The sequence below is a fragment of the Protopterus annectens genome, chromosome 11.part0 (genome assembly GCF_019279795.1).
Source record: "Protopterus annectens isolate FY-2018-M chromosome 11.part0, PAN1.0, whole genome shotgun sequence".
Lineage (NCBI taxonomy): Eukaryota > Metazoa > Chordata > Ceratodontiformes > Protopteridae > Protopterus > Protopterus annectens.
The window spans coordinates 1311461804-1311487552 of NC_056745.1; the positions used below are offsets into that span (position 1 = coordinate 1311461804).

The 25749-nt window shown below is 40.2% G+C and overlaps 1 protein-coding gene across 2 annotated transcripts in view; it reads right to left on the reverse strand.

The window, feature by feature from the left end:
* IRF5 (interferon regulatory factor 5) overlaps window positions 1-25749 on the reverse strand; it is a 1182803-nt gene that overhangs the window by 27067 nt on the left and 1129987 nt on the right. For both annotated transcript variants that reach the window (XM_044088631.1, XM_044088632.1), the window contains one exon: window positions 18778-19167. In XM_044088631.1, coding sequence (XP_043944566.1) covers window positions 18778-19167 — 390 coding nt within the window. The remainder of the gene's footprint in view (window positions 1-18777; window positions 19168-25749) is intronic.

Genomic DNA, 25749 nt, shown 5'->3' on the forward strand with positions numbered 1-25749 from the left:
AAACCCGAATTGGGTGGGGTCCAGAGTTTGGAGGTTACCAATGTCTTTGTTTATGAGTTCCATGATGATACATTCTATAGCCTTACAGATCAGGCTTGTCAGGCTAATCAGGCGATAGTTCCTGGGATCAGTGGTGGTTCCCCCTTTATGGAGTGGGATAACTGTTGCTGTGTGCCATTCAGTGGGCACAAAGCCTGATGTGAGGCTATGATTGAACATGGTGCTTAGGTGGGGAGGCAGTTTGTTCTAAAGTTCGTGTAAAACGCAGCCTGTGATGTTGTCCGATCCCATGGACGCTGTGTTTTTGGCTTTAGAGAGTGCAGCTTTTACTTGCGTAGTTGTGATTACAGAGACTCTGCATTCTTCCTGTATAGATATGTGCCCTTTAGGGGGTGAGAGGGGGGTAAAGTTAGCACTGAACCTATCTGCCAGGACATTGGCAATATCAGTTGGTTCTGTAATTTTCATGCTGTTTTGCTGTAACTCAGAGCAGATTTGGGTGTTGCCATTGAGATTCTTGACATAACTATAGAATGCTTTGTGGTTGTCCCTAGAATCAGTGGCAATTTTGTTTTTGTAGCTAGCTTTGGAGGATTTTATAAGGGATCTCAGCTTCTTACTGAGGGTGACCAGGAAGCTCCTCCACTCATGGGATTTTACTCTCTTTTGCAACAGTTTCTTCCTTCTGTTGTAGAGTTTGTTTATGGCAGGAGACCACCAGATTGGCTTCATTTTTTTTGGAGGATAGCGTCTTGGTTCTGTTTGGGATAGCATGATCCATGCACTCGTGTACGTGCTTATAGAGTGCATTTGTGTAGGATTCAGCAGTCGTAACTGTATTGTCCATCTGCATGGGTGTCAATGAAGTTAGCCACTTCTGTCTTAAGAAGAATGAAGTTGGCTTTGGAGAATTTTTTTACCATGGTTTCCTTAATGGGGGGTGGGGGGTGGGATGTGGATATCTAGGGTGATTAGCTTATGGTCGGATCTGACCAATGAGGAGTTGACTTCAGGTGTGGAACACTGGTCACTCCTGTTGGTAATGACTAGGTCTAGAATATTGTTGCTCCTGGTGGGTGTGTGGAAAAGTTGATCCAGGACATTGGAATTTATGAATTCCAGAAAGCGTTGAGCGAAGGAGTTGGTACATGAGTAGTTTTCCCAGTTAATGGTGGGGTAGTTGAAATCGTCCATTATTAGGGTGTTTGGTTGAACCCTAATATTTTCCAGTATATCAAGAAAAGAGGAGTGGGAATCCTGGGGCATGGTGGGGGATCTGTAGCAAGCTACAATTTGGATTGCAGTTTTGCCCAGTGTTAGTTGCACTTGGATAACCTCGGATGCATTATGCTGAGCAACTAGCCTGGATGTGTGGATATCCTTAATGAATATGGACACACCTCTGCCTTTGGTGTTCCGGTCCGGGATAGATGGTCCAAAAGTATGGTATGAGTTATAGCCTGGTAATGCAGGGTGCTCTCTGGAGCCTTGAACCAGGTCTCAGTCACTGCACAAATATCAATGTTCTCCATTTTAAGGAGTGCCTTGAGGGTGTGCATTTTGAGATTTAGACTTCTAGCATTGAGTAGCATTACCCTCAGTTTTTGCTTACCTGTTCCTGTTACGGTGGTGAATTTGTCATTTGAACCTTGCCTAAAAAAGGTACTATAGGGGCAGCAACAGCCTTAGCCAGTATCCGGAATCCCAGGGGTGATAGGTGCAGACCATCTCTGGCAAAGCATCTTGGTCTGTTGACCATGTCGTCCCAGGCAGACAGATACTGGATCCCCTTAGAATGACACCAGAAGCTTAGCCAATTGTTGAAGTCAATCATTTTGTCCTTGTACGGCATTATCAATCTGGACAATGGCAGGATGCTACTCAGGGCTAGGGTCATACCTGCCTGAGCTACAAGATCGGAGAGCTCTTCCATGTCTCTTTTCATGTAGAACAGGGAGGTATGTCTCAGGCCATTCACACCAACATGGACAATGACAGAGTCATATTTGTACTTGTTGTGGAGTGACCTGAGTGCTTGAGTTATATAGCGGATCCTGGAACCTGACAGGCAGTTGACAGTAACCTTCTCCTTATTTAGCCTGGTGAGTGGGACATCAGTGTGCCTGACTATAGAGTCACCTATGACTAGTGTGTTGGGTACATTGTTTTGCCTTATGGGCTGTGGTTGAGTGGCACACTGAGTCTGTGGGCTATGTATCATTTGGGTTGTGTTGGGGGGTGGAGGTTGCTTGTGTTTCTGCTTTGGAGGTCTCTGCTGCTTGAGCATATTATTATTGAGAGCCTCTGCGAATGTTTTTGTGTTTCTATGTGTGGATTTTGGTGGTGTAGGTTTAGTGAGACTATGTGATGATTGTGGTGTGGTGCAAGTGTTTACCTTCTCCTCTTGACTGTCAAGTTCAGTCTTGGTTGAAGAGAGCTTTACCACCAGTTTGGCTAGATAAGTGCATCTCTCACAGAACCCCTTTTTATAAGTTTACTGTCAGTAGTATACATGGCAATGAAGGCACACCCCACTACACAGAAAAAGGCAGTGGTAAAATGGCAGTTCATGAGAGATGCCAGAATGATCACACTTGAGGAAGACGTTTGGGATGAATGCCTACATCTTAAGGAAATATTTTCTACTAGAGGCCACTCTGGCTATTTTATAGATAACCTGATGCATGAGGTCATTTTATTCCCATCTTGCATTCCCACTGTGGTGATAACACTTGATCGACACAGGAAAACATCACTGTTAATAATAATGGAAGTTTAAATGGAAACAACAACAAAGGGTACAAGAATGCCTTCATTGCCATATATAGTACTGACAGTTTGTTTGTGTCTTTCGGCTTTTCCCGGTTAGGGGTCGCCACAGCAGAACTCCGGTCCGCTAATGATTGGTAGTTGATTTTTACGTGCTGAGTTACCAGCCCTGATGCACAACCTTCAATGAAGACACGCCCATTCATGCATGTCTCCACGCAGAAGACGCTCTAGCTGAGAATCGAACCGGACAGCGTCTTACTGTGAGGTGACAACGCTACCGCAGCACCACCACCGCATAAACTTATAAAATGGGTGCTTGAAAAGAATTAGTTCATACTGAAGGAAGATAGACAGACTGTAGCTAAGATTAGTGAGAAACCGATTGTGGTTTACAAAAGAGGTAAAAATTAAAAAAAATATTCTGGATGATTTTTTTTAAAGGTGATTAATAACACTAAAAGGCATATATGGGGAAATGTGGAAGATGCTCACACCACAAACATATATTTGATGGTGAACATTTTTTCTATTAATTTATATATATATATTTATATATATATATTCAAAGTAGCAGGAAACTTGAATTGTGTTACCACAGATGTGGTTTATGTTGCTCTCTGCCAAAGGTGTTTGGGCTTCTACATAGGTAAAACTGAAAGGAAATTGTAGGAAAGGGTGTATGAACACCTACATGACATAAAAAAAACAAAGAAACCCGTGTACTTTCAAAACACGTGCAAGAAGTACCCTGACAGCAGTTTAAGGTTAGTATATTTGATAAAGTGACCACAGGGGTAGGGGTGGTGGGCTTGGTCCCCATTACTTGACAAAAGGGAGCTGTATTGGCAGCTCCATTTTAATGCTGAAAGTTTACCAGGTTTAAATGAGCAAACATCAATTGCCTACTTACTAAAACTAAAAGCATTACGTATTTAAATTTTTTTTTCACATCTATTTATATATACATCTTTTTATTAATATTTTTATGTTTTTGGATGGGATTGCTATGTATGCATGCATATAGGTTTATAATGCTGTTACAACATGCTTTTAGAAAATGCATTTGTTATAAGGCTGTGTTTTAAAGAGCTTTACGAAGGGCTCATTGGTCACGCAACCTTTTACTGTGTTTGAACTTTGTATATAAAGCCTTGGCTAACAATAACTATTTTATCTGAAGAAATTTTTAAATATTTGAACAAACGCACTAATCCAGTTTCTTTTTGGAATAAAGCTGTGTTTAGATTTATCCTGCTGCCTTTGTGATGGTTTTGTGGCTAGTTTGCTTTTGGATTTCTGCTCCCTGTTATACAGCCTGTTGATGTGATTCCACGAGGGTGGCTTCTTTTTTTGAGTTTGTTCTCTGTTTCTTCCTGGTGGGAACAGCTGCCACTATACAGCTATTAAAATGCTTATATCTGGTTTCTGTGAATAGTTCTGTGTAGGCAACAGTGTTCTCAGGATTCATGGGGCTTAACATTTTGCCTGGTTATCACTTAATAATAGTAAGTTAGCCTTTGAGTAGTTTTTAAAGATTCCAAGGTTGGCTGGGGTTCCAGGTTTTATTTTTACTTCAAAGGCAAAGTTTTTGTGGTCTGACATTACACTAGGGGTATGTGCAGTACTCTCCCATATTAGTGAGGACCAGATCCAGTATGCTTGTACCCCTGGTTGGTGTGTTGACAATCTGGTCCATGGCATTTAATTTTACAAAATTCAGGAATCTTTGTGCATGTACATTTGGTGTCTTATATGACTCCCAGTTAATAGTGGAGTAATTAAAGTCACCCATGAATATGGTATTAGGTTGGACTATGAGTGTTTCCAATACATTTAAATATATGTTATGGGTTTCATGGGTTATAGAAGTGGACCTATATCTTGCTAGGAAGTGTTATGAGATTTTGCCTATGGTGATTTGAATGTAGCGAAGCTCAAGTGCATTGTCCTGTTTGACCAGTCTTGAGGTATATTTATTTTTGATTTAAATTGAGACACCTCCACCTTTAGTCTCTGTGTAGTAGCTGCTGTAAATGTGTGGAAGGCATTATAGCCTTGCACTGCTGGACCATGTTTCATTAACTGCACAGATGTCACCATTCACTAGGGTGAACAGAGCTTGTAGGGAGTGACATTTTTTGCTTTGACTTCTGGCACTGAGCAGTAACACCTTTAGATTTTCTTGGTTTTGATTTGCTATGTCAGAAGTACTTTCACTTTGGCATTGCTTACAAAAGACACTATGGGGAAGACAATGTTTTAGCTAATATTCAAAAGCCTAGAGGGGAGAGGTTCAGACCATCCCTGGCAAAGTACTGTGGTCTGTTGACCATCTCCTTCCATGCTGACAAATTTTGCTCTTCCTTAGAATGACATCAGAAACTAAGTCAATTATTAAAGTCAGTCATCATCTGTTTGTATTGTGACATCATCCTTGGAGAAGGTAAAATGCTGCTCAGTGCTAGGCTTATACCAGCCTGGGACACATATTCCGAGAGCTCCATGATATCTCTCTCCATATAGTTTAGGGAGGTATGTCTCAGGTAATTTACACCCACATGGACTATGACTGAGTCATACTGGTTCTTGTTGTCCAAAAACCTGAATGCGTGCATAATATGGTGGATCCTGGTCCCTGATAAGCAACTGACCATGACTTTCTCCTTATTTGTTCTGTGAGAGGGACATTGTGGAGTCTCCAATGACCAGAATGTTGGATTGTGTGGTGGCGTGCCTCATGGGCTTAGAAGTAGAGGCTCCATGAGATGTGGCTGTATGTGTTGATGTGGGTGTTGTTTTGAAAGAGTGTATTCGGGGCTGCTGAGGGTGTTTGTTATGTGTACTTCATCTATACCTCTCAAGTGTCCAGATTTTCGCAGAATATACAAATTTTTGCCTAATATTTTTTATCTGTTTTTCATAAGATTGTGGCTTTCCAGCAACTCATTAGCAAATCATTGAAAATTCAAGTCAGAATATAATGACAGACATTTGAGTTTCAGGCATCATACCTTTCAGAAATTTAATTTTAATTCAAAACCTGTTATTCTGTTAACTTTCTAAGCTTGTAAGAGCAATATTTAAAAATTGTCCCTATTACTAGGTCTTTGTCCCCTCATTATTTATGGCTGGGTCCAGATTTCTTGCTGTAAGAGGTTGAGAACTTTGACTTCATCTAGTAAGTCTTTGGGGTTTAGGAAGGTTGCATTTAAGCGCTTCAGCATATGTGGGTCTATATGTCTGCTTTGAACTATGTCTGATGGGTACAGAGTGTGTACCTACTGACCTAATTCCTCTCTGCCTACTTGTTAATTACTACTACTTTAGCATGTTTTAAGTTTTGAGGATATTTTCATAGTGTGGCATGAATTTCTTACCTCTTTGTTCTAGTTATACTCAAAAACAAACATGATATCCCTTGCTTAGTCATCTGTACCATATTTTGTTTTAGTGGTCATCCTCACCGCTTTGCTTTGCTTGTACTGTAAAGTCCTCTGACATATGCCATGCAAGTTTTTCATATCACTGTGCCAGGTACATTTTCCTCTTTCACTTACTTATTTCTTGGTACTGCTAATGTCTTAAAGAATCTAACTTAAGAATGACTTTTTGATTACACTTGACTACTCAGTATATATTCCTCTTACCTACATTATTTAATACTCACTGGCTTTAATTTAGTATTTCAGCTCTTGCCCTGCTCATCTGTAACATTGCTTCTCTGCTTTCCCTGCACTAATGACATAAGATCCTGTTAAATGTTGGGTAATATCCAAAAAGTGGATTGAGTAGGAGGAGTGACGGTCCATTTTTGTCATAAACTCTATGGATGATCTCCTAACCTTGCCTCTGTAGTAGCCTCCTATAACAACTGAAATTCTCAATCAAGTCAACTTCCTATATGCATAATGACCTTGGAATCATAGTTCTATTTTCTGAGTCCTGGTTAAAAAAAAACTCCTGTCTTTGAATTCTGGTCCTCCATGAAGTAATATCTATGATGTGATTGACCAGGAAATCAAATCTGTTGAATATGTTCCTTGTAAAAAAAGAATAAATAAAAACACAATTTGGATGAACTGAAAGGAAACTTTATCGAGTCACTAAACTGAAAGATGAGTGCTTTAAATTATTTTAAACTATTTTCAAGAGCTGTTGACTTCTTCAGATCAAAGTTCATACCAGAGTAACATTGTTTCTTATAGAATGGGCAATCCATAGATCACACCTTGATTGGAGAACAAACGTTCTCCACCAGAGCATTAACATACAAGTAATGCCTGCTAAAAATGAGTCCAGCGATTCACTGCAGTAAATCAAAATGCATGGAGCTTGGACTGAAAAAACTAATGGCAGCTATTATTTTATGTTCACTAAGCAGTGCTTCTGCTGTTTAGTGAGTGTAAAATATATTTAAAAAAAGAAAATTGAAAAACAAAAGCGTGTGTGTGTGTCTGTGTGTGTGTGTGTGTGTGTGTGTGTGTGTGTGTGTGTGTGTATGTCTGTGTCTGTGTGTGTGAGTGAAAACAAGACTGATCGAGACATTACTTTACTCTCGCTAAGCAGTGCTTTTGCTGTTTAGTGAGTGTAAAAACTAAATATAACAGAAAAAAGTGTGTGTGTTTGTATGTTTCTGTTTGTGTGTGTAAATGTGTGCTTGCATGCAGGAAAGTGAGGTGTGTGTGAGTGAGAGCGAGTGAAGAGTGAGAGCGATTGAGCACAGGTAGCAGCAGCCACAGCACTGAGGAGGTTTAAATACATGTCACCTCTTAGATCAAGTTATCTGGATAAAGCCTAAAATAAAGGGGGAACAAAGGCTCAAAACAGGAACATATTCATGTTAAAAAAAATCACAAAGTTGCTTGAATAATAGGACTTGTGTTAGCATGCATTTTCTGAAATGCAAGTGTGTGTGTGTGTGTGTGTGTGTGTGTGTGTGTGTGTGTGTGTGTGTGAGGGAAAGAAAGGGAGAGACAGTGAGATCAATGGACCAGGGGCAGCACCAGATAAGAGGTTTCTGTACCTCTCGACCTTTTAGCTCAAGAAATCTGGATGAAGCCCAAAATAAAGGGGGAACAAAGGCTCAAAAATATGAACAGATTTTAAATGGTGTTATTATAAAAATCACAAAGTAAGTTAAAAATAACAGGATTTGTGTTAACATGAATTTTTTGAAGAAAATAAAGTCTGAAAGTCAAATACATGTCATTATTTGTTGAGTTCAATCCCTAATCATTGGCAAGAAACACACATTTTAGCAGTAACAGACCAAAAAATAAAGCAAATATTTAGATATATTTTTAAAATTATATATTTTGGATGTAAAATGGGGCGGCCACAGTGGTACAGTGGTTAGAGTTGTTGCCTCACAGCAAAAGGTTCTCCGGTTTGATTCTCGGCTGGGGTGCCTTCTGTGTGGAGTCTGCATGTCCTCTCCTGTGGTCGCGTGGGTTTCCTCTGGGTGCTCCGGTTTCCTTCCACATCCCAAAGACATGCAGTAGGTGGATTGGACACTCTAAATTGGCCCTAGGTGTGAGTGTGTGTGTGTGTGTGCCTTCTGTGGAAGGTTGGGCACCGGGTTGGCAACTCGACACCGTAAAACTCCACTGCCAGTCATAGGTTCATAGGTTCGCACTAGGCTATCTGCCCTAGGGCATTTATAAGCCTAGCCAGAGTGTGTGTGGCTTTCACCACCCCTTAGGATGAGAATACTACTCCCATTTAGGGTTTAGTTTGCTGTGCCTCTGTCTAGTAGTGACACAGAGATGACCCGCGGGGTAAACCTACGATCTCCCATCCACTCGTCAAGATTTCTCTTGAATAGAGTTAGTGAGGGGCTCTGCCTAACATGGATTGGGATTCTGTTCCAGAGTGTAGGGAGCCTCTGGGTTATGAATCTGTCCCTCCAGCACGTCCTATTTATTTCTGTGTTGAGGTTTAAGTCTCTTGCTCTCGTGGCTCTGATGGATTTGGATTTTCTGAGATGGAGCATGTCCATTAATTCCGGATTGGACATGGCCTTGTACGTCAGGCACAGGTCACCTCTGAGTAGGCGGTATGCGACTGAATAGAGCTGGAGTTTTTTCAGTCAGGCAGCATATGACATATGTTTAAGACCCTTTATCCTCTTAGTGAGGAACTTTTGGGGTCTTTCCAACTGCTGCAGGTGTTGGGTAAGATGCATCCCAAATGGGGCATTGTACTCAATCATTGGCCTGATAAGAGAAGAGTACAGGGGCACAGTGACCTCTCTTGATCTAGATGTGAAACCCTTCATGATAAGGTGGGCAATATAGAAGGTCTTCCTAACCACTTTGGCAATGTGAGTGTCAAATGAGAGGTTACTGTCAACCTGGGTCCCTAGGTCCCTGATTACCTCTTCCATACTTAATGGATTACCACCTATGTGGTAATTTGTGGGTACCTTGTTTTTCCCAAAGGGTATGACTATACATTTTTTGGCGTTCAGCTTAAGGCCATGGCTCTGGCACCAATTATCCGTTTCTATGAGGCCTCTCTGAAGGATGTTTGTGTCCGCTGGAGTATCAATTATGGCCCAGTTTGCAGTCATCTGCGAACTTTGTCAGCCACAATCCTCCTATGTTTGCCTGTACCTCGGAAAAATAAATGCCGAACAAGAGGGGTCCCAGGACTGAGCCCTGTGGGACACCGCTTGTGACTGGCTTGGAGTCTGACATAGCTCCAGCAACTCTGACCCTGTGGGTTCTGTCCTTGAGCCAGTTTGCAACCCATCTCGTGACATATGGGTTTACATTTAAGCTGGTGAGTTTGTCTATGATGCCCGAGTGGGGTATTGTGTCAAAGGCTTTGCAAGGTCAAGGTAGGCTGTGTGAACTGCCTTACCCTCATCAATGGCCTTAGTGACTGTTTCAAAAAGTTGACCAAGTTCAAAGGCAGGATCTGCCCTTGACAAAGCCAAATTGGGTAGGATCCAATGTCTGTAGGTCCCCAATGTCTTTGTTTATGAGTTCCATAATGATCCTCTCCATAGCTTTGCAGACCAGGCTCATCAAGCTTATGGGGCGGTAATTTCCAGGGTCTGTAGAAGCACCGCCTTTGTGAAGTGGGACCACTGTTGCCGTACGCCACTCTTTGGGTGCATTATCCTGTAGTAAGGCTAAGATTAAACAGCAGCCTTATGTGTGGGTTTAGTTCCTCTTGGAGTTCATGTAGCACACAGCCCGGGACATCGTCCGGTCCCATTGATGCTGTGTTTTTTAGCTTTAGAGAGGGCGGCTCTCACCTGGGCATCTGAGATGTTAGGGAGGCTAAACTCTGCTGGGATAGTTATTTCTCCTTTTGGGGGGGGGGGAGGAGAAATTTGCACTGAACCTGTCTGCCAGAATGTTGGCAATGTCAGTGGGTTCAGTGTATTTTGTGTCATTTTGTACTAACTCTGAGCATATCTGGGAGTTTCCACCCAGGTTTCTAACATAGCTAAAGAAGGCCTTGTGATTGTCTTTTGTGTCTTTTGCGATTTTTCTCTCAAAGTTGGCCTTGGATGATTTTATGAGTGATCGTAGTTTTTTTCTAGTACTGATCAGAGATGCCTTCCCTTTTAGGGATTTTGCTCTGTCATGTAGTAGCTTCCTCCTTCTGTTGTAAAGTTTGTTTATGGCTGGGGTCCACCAGACCGGGTACCTGCCTTTGGAGGAATGGGTCTTGGTTTTATTTGGGATTGCATGATCCATGCATTCTTGAAGGTGCCCGTAGAAGGCATTTGTAAAGGATTCAGCAGTGTGGGTTGTGGTTTCCACTAGCCCAGGGACCTTGAAGGATACCACTTCTGTCTTAAGAAGTGTGAAGTTGGCTTTTGAGAAGTTATTCACTGTGGTCTTTTGTGCAGGGGGTGGGGGCGGGATGTGGATTTCCAGTGAGATTAATTTATGGTCTGATCTTACCAATGAGGGATATACTTCTGGTGTGGAGCATTTTGTCCCCATGTTTGTGATGATCAGGTCTAGTATATTGTCTCCTCTTGTGGGAATGGTGATTAGTTGTTCCATCACATTTGAGTTTATGAATTCTAGGAACTTTGGGCTAGAGTGTTGGGGCTTGAGTAATGTTCCCAGTCTATGTTTGGGTAGTTGAAGTCACCCAGTATGATGGTATTTGGAGAGACATTCATACTCTCCAGTGTCTTCAGGAAGGCTGTGTGGGGTTTCTGGGTTTGAGAGGGTGGTCTGTAGCATGCTACAAACTGTAAGGCAGTTTTGCCTATGGATAGTTGCACCTGGATGGTCTCCGATGCTTCGTGCGTTGCCACTAACCTGGAGGTGTGGGTATCTTTGATGAATATGGATACTCCCCCTCCTTTTGTGGTTCGGTCCAAGTTTTGGGGCCGGAAAGCATGATATGAGGTAAAACCTGATAGTGCTGGGGTGCTCTCAGGAGCCTTGAACCAGGTTTTAGTCACTGCACAGACATCGATGTTCTCCATACTGAGGAGGGCTTCGAGGGCATGCATCTTGAGGTTTAGACTTCTGGCATTGAGCAGCATTACCCTTAGTTTTTTTTCACTTGTGTTTTCTAGGGAGGTAGGTTTGTCATTTGAGCCTTGCCTAAAAAAGGCACTATGGGGGTGGCAAGAGCCTTGGCCAATATCCGGAAGCCCAGCGTGACAGGTGCAAGCCATCCCTTGCGAAGCAGCTGGCTTGTCGAGCATGTCATCCCAAGCAGACAGACATTGGATCCCCTTAGAATGACACCAGTAATTAAGCCAATTGTTAAAACTGATCATTTTGTCTTTGTACTGTGGCATCATTCTTGGTGAGGGTAAGATGCTGCTCAGGGTCAGGGTCATACCGGCCTGGGCTACATAATCAGAGAGCTCCTCTATGTCTCTTTTCATGTAGTCCAGGGAGGTACGTCTCAGGTCGTTCACACCGGCATGTACAATGACTGAGTCATATTTGTACTTGCTGTGGAGTGACCTGAGTGCTTGTGTTATGTGGCGGATTCTAGCTTACTGTGACCTTTTCCTTGTTCAGTCTGGTGAGCGGGACGTCAGTGTGTCTGACTATGGAGTCACCTATTACAAGTGTGTCTGGCATGTTGTTTGGCCTTAAGGGCTGTGACTGTTTAGCACACTGACTTTGTGAACTATGTGTTGCATGTGCTATGTCTTGAGGTGGCGGTTGCTTGGGTGTCTGCTTTGGAGGCCTCTGTTGTTTTGGTAGATTTTTAATCAGCACCTCCGAGTATGTTTTTGTGTGTTTATGTGTTTGGTTTGCAGTTGTGATAGTTCTATGTGAGACTGGGTTTGTGGTGTGCATGGTTACCTTCTCCTCTTGACTGGTCTTGCCAGTACTGAATTGAGAGAGCTCAGCCTCCAGTTTGGCTATATAGTTGCATCTCGCATATATTTGTATTTGTTGGGAGGAGGAGAAGGTTGTCTGTGTACATGAGGCAATTGTAACATTGCCTCAAGATTCCCAGATTCACCAGCTGAACAGGAGAGGACGCCAGCAACTGACCCTTCGACATGCTAGAATAGTGAAAAAGATTGCTGTGTAACTGAGTCAGAAAGGATCTATAGGGAAATGGGTACTCAAGGGAATTTAGGTGAATGAAGTACTTTCTTTTGTTTAAGAGTGCTTTACCTGTATAAAAAATGCTTTAGGAGCAAGTGCTGAGCTTTTCAGTTAGAGTATAGGCTGTTTAGATTGCAAGTAGAGCAGTTCTAAGGGAAAAATTGAAGAGTAGACTTTACGGAGCCAGAAATAGTTTAAACTTGATTAACCGGCGCTGCCCGATGCTGCTCTATGAGCAACTTCGAGCTAATTCGCGCAAAAGCGCTTTAAACAGCGCAAAAACGGGCTTTATAGCAGGGGGTTGAAAAGAGCCAGGAATTGACCCAAAATGGCCAATAAACTACAAGTTGCTGGGCTGGAACCACTCCTCTAGGGACAAATAGGCTGTTCAGTGCTCCCCACTCCCACTGGTGAACAAAGAAGCTTCCTCTTATCCAAATAAGGATATGGATAGCACAGGAACTAAGACAAAGCCCAGAGATCAGCAAAATCTGAAGACTGGACTATTCTAGTTCAGAAAAACGGGAAAACAAGGATATTTTTTTGTTTTTTTTCTTTAAGATACAGTAGCAAACAGTAAATGCTATAAAACGGCTAGCGCACTTGAGGGTGTTAGCCTAACAATTAAATTAAACAAAAATAACTTTTTAAAGTGCTAACAGTTTAAAATCTACACAGGTACAGTAAAAATAATATGCAGAGCTGTTTTTTAGGCGAAATGCAGTCAAGATGCAGTAATTTAAGCGAAAGCCAGAAAAAATACTTATAAATCCAGGAAAGTCACTCTTTCACTCTCTGCTGCTTGTAGAACTCTGCAGGACACCACGAGGAGCTGTGCTGAGCCTTTTACAAGTGAAAAAGCGCGCAAAAATGGGCTTTATAGCAGGGGTTGAAAAGAGCCAGGAATTGACCCAAAATGGCCAATAAACTACAAGTTGCTGGGCTGGAACCACTCCTCTAGGGACAAATAGGTTGTTCAGTGCTCCCCACTCCCACTGGTGAACAAAGAAGCTTCCTCTTATCCAAATAAGGATATGGATAGCACAGGAACTAAGACAAAGCCCAGAGATCAGCAAAATCTGAAGACTGGACTATTCTAGTTCAGAAAAAAACGGGAAAACAAGGATATTTTTTTCTTTTTTTTTCTTTTTTTTTTTTACAGAGACAGAAGAAAAAGATACAGTAGCAAACAGTAAATGCTATAAAAAGGCTAGCGCATTTGAGTGTGTTAGCCTAACAATTAAATTAAACAAAAATAACTTTTTAAAGTGCTAACAGTTTAAAATCTACACAGGTACAGTAAAAACAATATGCAGAGCTGTTTTTTAGGTGAAATGCAGTCGAGATGCAGTAATTTAAGCGAAAGCCAGAAAAAATACTTATAAATCCAGGAAAGTCACTCTTTCACTCTCTGCTGCTTGGTGAACTCTGCAGGACACCACGAGGAGTTGTGCTGAGTCTTTTACAAGTGAAAAAGCGCACAAAAACTGGCTTTATAGCAGGGGGTTGAAAAGAGCCAGGAATTGACCCAAAATGGCCAATAAACTACAAGTTGCTGGGCTGGAACCACTCCTCTAGGGACAAATAGGCTGCTCAGTGCTCCCCACTCCCACTGGTGAACAAAGAAGTTTCCTCTTATCCAAATAAGGATATGGATAGCACAGGAACTAAGACAAAGCCCAGAGATCAGCAAAATCTGAAGACTGGACTATTCTAGTTCAGAAAAGTGGGAAAACAAGGATATTTTTTTTGTTTTTGTTTCTTTTTTTTACAGAGACAGAAGAAAAAGATACAGTAGCAAACAGTAAATGCTATAAAATGGCTAGCGCACTTGAGTGTGTTAGCCTAACAATTAAATTAAACAAAAATAACTTTTTAAAGTGCTAACAGTTTAAAATCTACACAGGTACAGTAAAAACAATATGCAGATCCGCTGTGGCGACCCCTAACCGGGAAAAGCCGAAAGAAGAAGAAGATGATTTTGGATGTAAAATGCTTCCTCCAACACCATTTACATATACTACAGCAACTTGAAACATTAGGCAATGGAACTAATTTACATCAAGAAAATATATAAAAAATAATATAGTTGTTAAAAATATAAATAAGTAAGTAGAACACAACAAGTTTATGGACAGCCCATTCTCAAAGCTCAATAATGCCCTCCAGGGTGTATGTTATTTTGTAAATAACCCCCTTCCAGGGGTGTAGAAGCCCTCCGCCTGCAGTGTTGGGCCTCAGAATATGCCTGGGCGGGTGTTTACTTTAGGTTCATTTACACTGCTATTGGTTTGCAGCACTGTGGGTGCTCTGTGTAAGATCGCACACAGTGAGTTACAGGGTTTTGCCATTTTCCCCACTGTTGTGCATTCTTGGAATTAGTACATTAAATTACTTGGGATGCTGGGGGGTACCCCTACAAAAGCAATGTTTTACATTTTTCCCCTTTTTCAAATTGTTTCGTTTTTTTATGTAGGGCTTGAAAGACTGTGTTTTAGTATATTGAAAACCTGAATTAGTGCAAATCAGCTTTTCAGTAAAGACCCCCTATTAGTGCCACCCAGCTCCCATTGATCAGATGAAGCTCAAGATCCTTAAAGTCAAGAGGCCAAGGGTCGCATGTATTTGGGCTGAGGTCTTTACTTCCTGGGTCTCCTCTCAGGCTGCAGCAGGGTCTGTTAGCCTACACAGAGAGGAGCTGACAGCTCATCATGTACCACGGTTCATTGTTGAAAGCCTACATACCAAACGGATGTTTGATTTTTGGTGGGATCTTCAGTTATGAATATGGGGCTGAATCCAGAGGGAAAGAGCAGGCCTCTCTGACGACATCCTGACCTTAGCAGCTGCATGCCAGCTCACTAGTTTCATGCTTCATGACACCTCTTATGTGACTTTCAATGCTCATCTTTGTGTAAGACCACAAGGATAGTGAATCTTCTTTCCCTGCAATATGCCTCTTTTGGAGAAACCCCGAAGGTCAAACGATATACATTGACTGGCCACAGCCCCACCCCTCACATCACTTCACCTCAGGAAATCCCATCCATATTGCCAGTTATGAACCGTAGTCCTGTGACAACCTTATAAGTACCTTGACTCTGCTTCTGTAGTACCAAGATGTTAAACTTCCTTTACAAGATCCAGCGGAATGGGAAAGGCTCTTTGTAGGCAACCTAGAGCTGACTCCTATGTGATATCTTTCAACATAGGTCCCAGACATCACATTTTACTGTCCTGTTGCCAAACAAAGAGGCCAGGGCTTTAGAGAAGTGTGGCAAGAGAATGCACTCCCCTGCAATGCTGGAGCTCTGGGTCATCAGCTCTTTTTTACTTGTGTAAATTCCACTCCTCAATAATGAATTATACCATGGAAAAATGTGCAGGCCTGTCTGAGTGTGGGTTTAAGGATGGTATGATTCAGACGACTCTATCTGCTGCTTGCTAGGTAGGCTTCCACTGATATACATATTGAAGAACTAATGAACAACACTTGCAGACAGAATGCAAATTTTAGTTTGACAATGACAGGAGTAATTATTAGAAAACATGGTTGGGGAAGGTCAGACATTACTAGAATATGTCAAAACTCAGATATTGGATGTTCATGTTTTAGGGAAACATCTTTTTGTTACTCCCAACCTCAGATACATTAAAAGTTATGGAAGAAAAAAGTAAAATGACTGAATCTGCTAGGATATATACCATCCTTCTGTTCTGTAATTTCAAAGAAGCTATCCTTCCTCTAAAAGACAGCAGCACAGGACACCAACAGTTAACTTGTAACCCAATTCCTAGAAATACAATAGAAGTGGTTAGGCCTTTTCTTCTACATATTGTTCTGATACGAATTCATCATAAAACTATCAGTATAATCTAGTGTTTTACCTTTTTTTCTCATTGTCCTACATCCCTGAACAAAATGGACACTGCACAGTTATATCAAGATTTATGAAACCCTTAGACTATATATATATTATATAACTACTGGATAGGTCAGGAAAGAACTGTCAATTTCTGCCTTGAAAATATATTGACATACTGGGTGTACAATTTTAAAATGGTTTTATTCTGGTATTGTGTTGCATTTTTTAGTGGGGGAATAGAATATGCATGTCTTACATTTATAGTTGATGCCCACTTTGTTTTATTTAACTGTCACAATATGATACACTGTCAAAATGCCATACAGTCACTAGGGATTCATCTTTAATTACAAGTCTTCTCAACTTTCATTGGCTGTAAAAATGATCAAACTGGTTAATACACTGAAGTACCATTATGTACAATCAATATCAAATATAAAATCTACAAAAAATGTACTCTGTATTTATACAAGATCATGCGGTGGTGGTGCTGCGGTAGCATTGTCGCCTCATAGCAAGACGTTGTCCCGTTCAATTCTCAGCTACAGCATCTTCTGTGTGGAGGCATACGTGAATGGGGCGTGCCTTCGTTGAAGGTTGTGCATCAGGGCTGGTAACCGGTACGTAAAAATCCACTACCAGTCATTAGCGGACCGGAGTTCCGCTGTGGCGACCCCTAACCGGGAAAAGTCGAAAGACACAACAACTCAGCAGCATTGCATTTATGCATTCTAACTAGCTTCTGTTTATCTTGTCTCAGGAAGGTCTATGTATAATCTCCTTTACAGTTTACCAAGAAATACTACAAATTAATCTAGCAAGGACAATGGCAAAGATCTATGCTGGTGTCTTCTTCAGGCTGACATTCTTCTGTATTTATAATAAAAATGTACCAAATATCACTGGTACCATTGTATCTTACATTAATGCTACTTTCTCTCTATAACTTTGGATGCCATAAAAGCTTTATTAAATAGTTATAAGTTCTCTTTGTAGAGTTCATCTTCAGCTTCTGAATCTTTTAATGCCCAAGTCGCAGTTCCAAAGTCTGAATTAATTTTATCTCATGTACTATTTCGACGTACTACAGGTACTTTAACATTAAATATCTCTGCACTCCATAGTATCAGTATAACCATATTTAGTTATTTCATACTGTTACCAGCAAGTGAAATTTTTGACTTTTCTCTTACATTCTTAGTGCTAATGTATTGCCTTCTACCAGTGATTGTTACATTCATTAAAGTTTAGCTGTACGTGTGTGATCTCTATATTTTGGCAGTGTTTTGCATTCTACATTTGTGGTATCTAGTATCAATTTGTTGTTATATATTTTCTATCTATTGTGTATATTCTACAATATATTGTTATGTAATTTTTTTAAAATTTTAGTAATGATTACCTGCTTGGTATGAGTGACACCTAAAAAGGGTCCATGTACCAAAATATTTAACCAGTTATCAAATGTTAAAATAAAATAAAACTTCAGAGGATCAGCAAGGTTTAATGCAGACATCTTAGACTGCTAACAGCCCATAGATATTCTTTGCAGAGTTTACTAACTTAGCAGTCCTTTACTTTCCAGAGCGTTCACTGAATTATTCATTATAGCTTAGTGTATAAACTTCTTCAATCAACCCAAGCTAGCTTATATTATAGATGTTTCTTAATAATTTATGTTTTTGAAATATTAAGATTGTTGACATATAGAATTTCTGTTGTACTTTGGTGTAAAAGTTATATACAGATGGCTGTATTTGACCATCAGGACATTTTATCGACTATAGTTCTGAACACCTATTCATTAATGTTTCCTGTACTGTATACTGAAGCATATCCTTTCATTTTTCACTATAGATGTTCATTCACCAATTATGGTGCATAATAGCCATAAAACAAACTATCATATTATATTCAAAAGAGGCAGTAACAATGTTTGACTGAGTCTTACTATGCATGTATATACCTATGATACTACATGGCCTTGCACTTGATAATTGTGGCCTGCTTATCTCCACTATTTTTATCCTGTGTGCCCTATTATTAAGACAGTTTTGTGCTATTATTCACATTGGATAAGACACTGCACCTTAGATTCTCGTCACATCCTTGCTTACAGTTTAATGCTTACAGTCATGCTTGACTTACTACTGCTGCAGACGGCTGCTACTGCACTCTGCGTTCTGTTCTGCTCTTTGTACTTTTTTTCTTTCCTTTAACTGACTCTGTATTTACCTTCACAGTATTCTTCTTTCTACATATTTCAGAAAAAGTTCACTTCATTGCCTTGTGATGTAATACACACTACAAGCGAATAATTCAGAATCACTGGGTCATACATGTGTTTGGCAGTTTCCTTACAAGATTATGGAGCTGTTAACTAACGTTTTTTCTGTGGTCCATTGGTGCAAGATTTGATTGCCTCAGCCTCTGTTGCCTAAATGTGAGACTTTGAGCAAGCCACTTAACCATGCACTGCTCCTGGGCTGGGTCTGAAGAAGGTCCCGTGGAGATTACTGCTCTACCCCGGAAAACAAATACAAATAAAATAAGTACACTAAAATAAAATTGTACAGTTTTCTTACCATTAAGAAAATTTTCAAGGCTGAACAGCTTGATTTTCCTTTCTCTCTCAATGGGGTTGGGTCCACAAGATGTACCAGTAGAAGGGCCAGACCAGAACACTTTGCACTGACATAGCCGGATAGCGAAGATATCTTGTCCTTGAATTTCCAGAATGAGCCCCCTGTCCATCACATCTAGTAGCTGTTCAGTATAGTGTCGCTGCTTTTCATTCTGAATCTCATTTGTGCTTGGGAAACATACTTGCTCAAGTATCACTGGCCCAAACAATTCCACCTTATCTGGTGTTGGGGCCAAATTGCTGTAATACAGTCGACATCCATGAGGGTTGCTAACAGTTCGGGAGCCAGCCTCCTTTCCACGGTACTGAAATTTGATCTCTAAGTCTGTTACTGCAAAGCAAAAAGGAGGGAAGAGGTAATCATATAAACTGTTAGTTACCTGGTGTTTAAAAAAAGTGACACAAAGAAAATACTGAGAGACATTAGAGATTAGTTTCCATTACTCATTTCACTTTGGTGGTATTGGGAGGCCTTTGATTACTGCCATAGCTAATATTTCAAACTTGCCACTAGCCAAGCTACCATCATCCTGCAGAACCAGTGACTGGGCTGTGTTGAGACTTCAGCTGTATTCATGATGATGTAACATAAATTAACTGAATAATGTACAGTTCATGTCATGATCTCTGCATTATAATCTGTTACCGTTGCATTTACTTCAACTTAATGTACCACAGATTTACTGAAAAGTCTGCTCTAATTCCATATAAAACAGTACAATATGCTAATACTGTAAAATAGTCATAAAAGAGACAAATTAAGTGCAGCATCATTTACTTATAGTTACAGTTTTTGTTGAGATCTACTTTTAATGGTATCATTTGAAGTGGTAGACATCTATTTGGCATGCACCGCATCTGGCTGATGTTAGAATGACTGATCCTCATAGAAGGGTTGGGAGGGTGGCCTAATGGTTAAGGTGTTTGCCTTATAAATGCAAGGTGCAGGGTTTGAGTCTCACAAGGGATAATTGGCTAAGCTTAAAAAAATGGCTCACAAGGACAGCTAGCTTAGTACTAACCTATGAACCTATAAAGACCACATGGGGACTACTGGTGCCTATAGGCTCTGCAGGAGGTGAAGGAAAGTGGTGAGGAACCCACTGGCCTGTTCTCCATTTGAAAGGACAGGGCATTGGAATCAGTACTGCACATGTCATTAGGAGCCATGACATCTTGCTAGTTCAGCAGTTCAAGGCTGGAGATAGGTGCATGACAGAATGGTTTGCATGTGTACCTTACTCAGCTATGCTAGTGCATATTCTATTCCTAGAAACATGGCTGGGAGTCTCTCTGGATGATGGCCTATGACTCGACTCACCCAAGTATTTTAAATCTGTGACTGTTTTCTCAGTGAATCAGATGAACCCACCCAGTATGGTCAGACTAGTACAGCTGAGTAAGTTTAAACAGGAATAATTTTGGGGGTTATTTTTTCATCTGCCTGCCTGCTGACCACTCCCAAATCTCTCCCACTCACTCAACTCAACTGCTGATTTGTTCCTAGGACTTGTGATCTGACTGAACAGCGAGTGGAACCATTGTTTGTACAGATGAACAGGGTTTTCTTGCTTAAGTTTCTCCCTCTACTGCACTCATTCAGTATAAGCCTATAGGTAAGCTGTGTAATTGCTAAGCCAGCAGAACATAACACTGCCCATCTACTTAGGAAGCACTGCAAGTTACTTCTCTCGTCTCCATCAGGGAAATGGCATGTGCATGTGCCTCTGTGGATGTGCACCCCCCCCATGAGAGACAAGAGGGCTCTGCCCCTTCATTCTGCACTCATCCATCATGTTCTTCCCTCATCATGGTTACTATTTAAACCCTGACTCTTTGGGTTGTAGTCAGGTCTCCATCCAGCTGTGCCATGGACCTGGACATTGTGCAGTAATAACTGTGGGTTTAAGACATTTCAGGACCTGATGGTTCACAGTTATGGAAAACAGTTAGAAGCTTAAGAGACAAGTAAAGGTACAGTGGATAGTTAGGAGATTGTCTCTTGCAATACAAATCAATATATCTGTTACTCTGGTATTGGTTCAAATGAGATGCTTACCAAATGTATGGCCAATACCTCAAATATAACCACTTTTGCAAATTACTCCAACTTCTAATAGTTTATAAATGCTTACATTTCAGCCTGTTTCATAAAATGCAGTAGTCATTGCAATATTTTTATTATGGTATTACCTTGCAGGAAAGAACCAGTGCTCCAGAAAAGGCAGCTGCATCTGCTGGTTCTTAGTTAAATATTTAATGCTGGTGGGATACTGGGTCACTCACTATCACAGACTGTGCATTTCATTTATATTAAAACACATTTCAACATAGCTGCAGCTTCCATTTTCTAAAGGATGAACCGTCTGAGTTAGAAATACTCTAGTGACCCCCTTCATTATGATGGTTGCAGAAGATACACATATCTTAAACAAATCAGTTATTTAGGGTTACTGTCATAAAGACAGAGGACCAAAAACAGAAACGTAGGGGAAACTGGCCAGAAAAAAGATTAGTGTTCAGTCTAACATTTTCAAAATCCTTTGTTGTTATAGAATCTGTCTATATTATCTACTTTTGATGCATATCTTATTACTACTGCCCCAGTGCAGTTAAAACAGTTAATATTATCATTTATCACATTGCACGTTTCATGAATCTGTCATAATTTCTGTAAAATAAAACTAATTTACCACCTTCTTTTACAGTCTTTTACTTAAGGTTAAGGTGTTTACCTCACAGACATGAAGTACAGGATTTGATTGTCACCTTTGAAAGGGAAGTTGGCTAGACTTAAAATGGCCAATAAGGGCAGCTAGCCTAGTACATACCTATGAACCTATAAGATACTATGTATTTAACGCCCACAAGGCACCCCTCATCACATTCACATCTTGCCAATGCTGTGAAGCCACTTCAGAAGCAATGTATCACTTCAATACGGTGGCAGAGGACAAGAACTTGATATAGCAGGGCATAAATGTTATACATAGTGCAGAGGGTTCATAGACTCATTTATAGTCAGTTTCCTCCCTCCCAAAAAGCAAAATGTACCTGAGCATCCTGTAGATATCATAAAATGTTATTTTTGTTTCCCCATTCAAAAATATTGTAGTTTGCAGAAATAGAATGCCTTCCCCCCCCCCACATGCACACACACTCATATGTAAATCCAATATTCAGCATAGTACACACATATCCACTGACCATTACATTGTACATTTAGCATGCACACAAACTATACATTTTTACTTAGCATTTTAAATACACAGCATTTTCAGCATGCTTGGGCCTCCACTGAAATTGTTTAAGAAATGCTGACCTAGTGGGTGCAGAGTACAAGACAAAATGCAAGTGTTCAGTTTCTGCGGTACCCTGAATTCATTGAAAAATAACTTAAGTTCTGGTTAAAGCAGCAGCTGATGCCGAATGAAACTCTGATGGAGAGCCTCCTTATTTATTTATGTCAAGTGTCCCTGTAAGCAACTGCCTCCTTTTGTTTTTCTTGTTCACCCACAAAGTAAAATGAATGAATGGATGAATGTTTTGTTTTACATAAGTAGTGCTTATACAGGCTGGCATCATTGGAGTGGTCTACTAAACAAAGCAATTGTGAAAGTAATAGGACTTTAAATGACTCTTACAATTTTGCTCCCTTTCCTGATCTAAAGTGACACAGACTCCTAGTACATATGTCATAGATGAATATATTGCATCTGTACTGATCTCTGAGTGACAGCCATCAGTAACTGATGAGATGTGAAGTGGGAAGAATGAACAGTACTAAGACAGTTCCATCTTTGTACCACATGACCTATGGATCACACTTCTGCACTTTGACCCTGATGTGTCAATTAGATTTTCACTACATGCCTTGGACATTAATATCTTTCATGAATAAAGTGATGTGATGATTTACTGAGCAGTTGCTTAGAACTGCACCCCAGTGTGGGAGCAGATACTGGGAATCGTGCAACCCTACTGTCTGCCTGATGAAATAAATACACAATAAATAAATAAGTAAATAAATATACACAAGAGGAACTCTGGTTTGACCAGATGTGCATATCAATATGACAGTTTGCCAAGGTGTACATAAAATGTGCATTGCAAAGCTTCTGCTACAGATGCCACCAAGCCAACATATGCACTAACCCTGGCCTCCCCAAGATCACCATTAATATTATACATTACTAACCTCCCACTCAAACCCATCCTATACTAAAAGTATAACACCTGAATGTCAGTGTCACACATCCATGAAACAAGGTATTTGACTTCCAAACATGGATGCGTATGTAGTAACCTCACTGTTTGCCATACGAGAATAATATCTCAAACTAGTGAAGGCTAACTTAAAAGGTTATGTTTTATACAAGACATACTGGACAAAGAGGGGAGAAGAGGTAGTGCAGCTGCTCTATTTCAAGCCAACAAGTTCTGTTTCTCTCTGCTGGCTGTCCAGCCCCGACATATACCCAAAATGGAGACTACGTGTTCCTCTATACTTGTATGATATGCATAGCATGATATAGGGACAGTCAATACAGCAACCCCTTCATCATCCAAATAACTGAATGGGTGAAGATAGAGTATCAGCTGAAGCTTGTCCTTGCTGAGGATTTGAAGAGGGACTGGCTACATTTGATCCCAAATGGCAATATGTCTAACTGAATGCCATCTCACATTAGGTAATCTGCATATGTGGGAGAACAGCACAATTAACAACACTAGTTTGCTGAACTGGATCCTAATTACATACCCAGAACAATTAATGAAAGCAAGTTGTGTTAAATCTTTCAATTATCCAGATACTGTAACATAACTCTCATTATAATCAATATCCTACCAGCTGCTCTAAGGTGACTTATGTCTCACTTTTGAACCCATGAAACACCCAGTCCTGTTTAGCCCTCATATTCCTTCACAAAGCCAATGGCTCTAGAAACACCCAGTCTACGGACCTAAATCTGCACTAACCAAATAAACACGGCTTGCTGGAGAAATAGGTTCTTAACTTAGCATATTCTTAGCCAACAGAATAAGTTGTCACTACAAGACAAGCAAAATAAGATTGGATAGATAGACAAATTTACACCAGGGCTATCACATATGGCCCAACTTGATTTGGGGTGGGGGAGTGAGCACTATTAAGTGCCCCAAAAGCATGTCAATAATTTTAAGTGTGTCTAATTAAAGGCAGATCAGGCTAGCCATCTTATAGTTCCTGTGATCACTTTCCTAGTATTCCTATGTTTCTGTGTATAGCAGATGCTTTAAGTGATCATTCTTTATACTTCAAAATAAGCCCAGTAAAGTGCCTTATAACATATTCAGTGTTATACTTCAAAATAAGCCCAGTAAAGTGCCTTATAATATATTCAGTGTTATACTTCAAAATAAGCCCAGTAAAGTGCCTTATAATATATTCAGTGTTATATTTCAAAATAAGCTCAGTAAAGTGCCTTATAATATATTCAGTGCTGGCAGTCTGTGCCATTTTTCTCCTTAGTCTTTCTGCACTGAACTGTTAGGAAACAGAAAATGTTTTTCCTATCCTACTGTGGAAAAGGATAACCATCTCAAACAGTGACTCATTCCTGAGAAAGATGGGTACAGAAATTATCATATATAAAATAAGGTAAAAAAGGCAAAACTACTCTTGGATAAATTCAGAAACAAAACAGTTGATTATATCTAGAAATAATATTAGACCTACAAGAAGGTGAGTATTATGGCTGACTTTCTACATTATAAAGAAAGGTCAAGCAGAATACTTCAAAAATATGCACACTTCCACCCTCTCAGAGACTGAATCCTTCTACAAAAGATTCACCATACTACCAAAAGCACAGTGAGGCACACCCACAGAGTGAATGTTCCTGTGGTGTAGAAAGTGGAAATAAAATGAGAATTATAGGACATCCACTGGAACAAACCGCGGCTAAATAAACAATTTCCTCGTAGTTAATAAATCTTCTAAAACGAATCCAGTATCACCAAGACAGCGTTGTATAAAACAAACACTTTTAATATGAAACTTGGTAAGCGCTTTCACCATTAAGGCTTCATCAGATCATACAAATGAGTGTTAAAATCAAGTCTTTCTTAAATAGGTGGCCTCATAAATAATTCATCAATTCAATAAAATGAGACCTATTGTAGCCGGGAGGGGATGGGTGACTGAACCCTTATTGATATATTTGGAATATTTTCTCAAACCAATGGTTGATGCTAACACTTATATTTTAAAAGATAGTAACCAATTTCTATTAGATTTATATGATTATATGAGAAATGTTATGAATGATACACAATATATTTTAGTTACATTAGATGTGAAAAGCCTTTTCACCGTAATACAGAATGAACAATGTATTGAGAAACTACACAGATACATGTTGACACATACAACTAATGAAGTAAGTTTTATAGACTTATTGGCTTTATTTTTAGAGACGATACTGTATAATAATATTTTTATATTTGATGAGGAAGTATATATACAGAATGATGGCGTAGTGATGGGCACTTCGTGTGTGAACAGCTATGCCAACATTGTTATGGCTAGTTGGGAAGAGGAGAAACTCTTTCCTTTAGAGAGTTACAAAACAAATGTGGGGTTTTACAGATGTTTTGTGGATGATTTGTTTTTAATTTGGACAGGCAATGAAACAAGCCTACAAGAATTTATATCAGAGATTAATGGTTTGACTGAATATTTAAGTTTTACTATGGAACACTCACGATATAGTATATCATTTTTAGATATACATATTGAGAGATTGCTGAACACGGGGGTTCATAGGAAGGCATGCTATAGAAATACTTTGTTACACAGGAATAGCATGCACCCTCAGTATGTTTTTAGGAACGTAGCGAAAGGTCAAGCTATGAGGGCATCCAGGTTAAA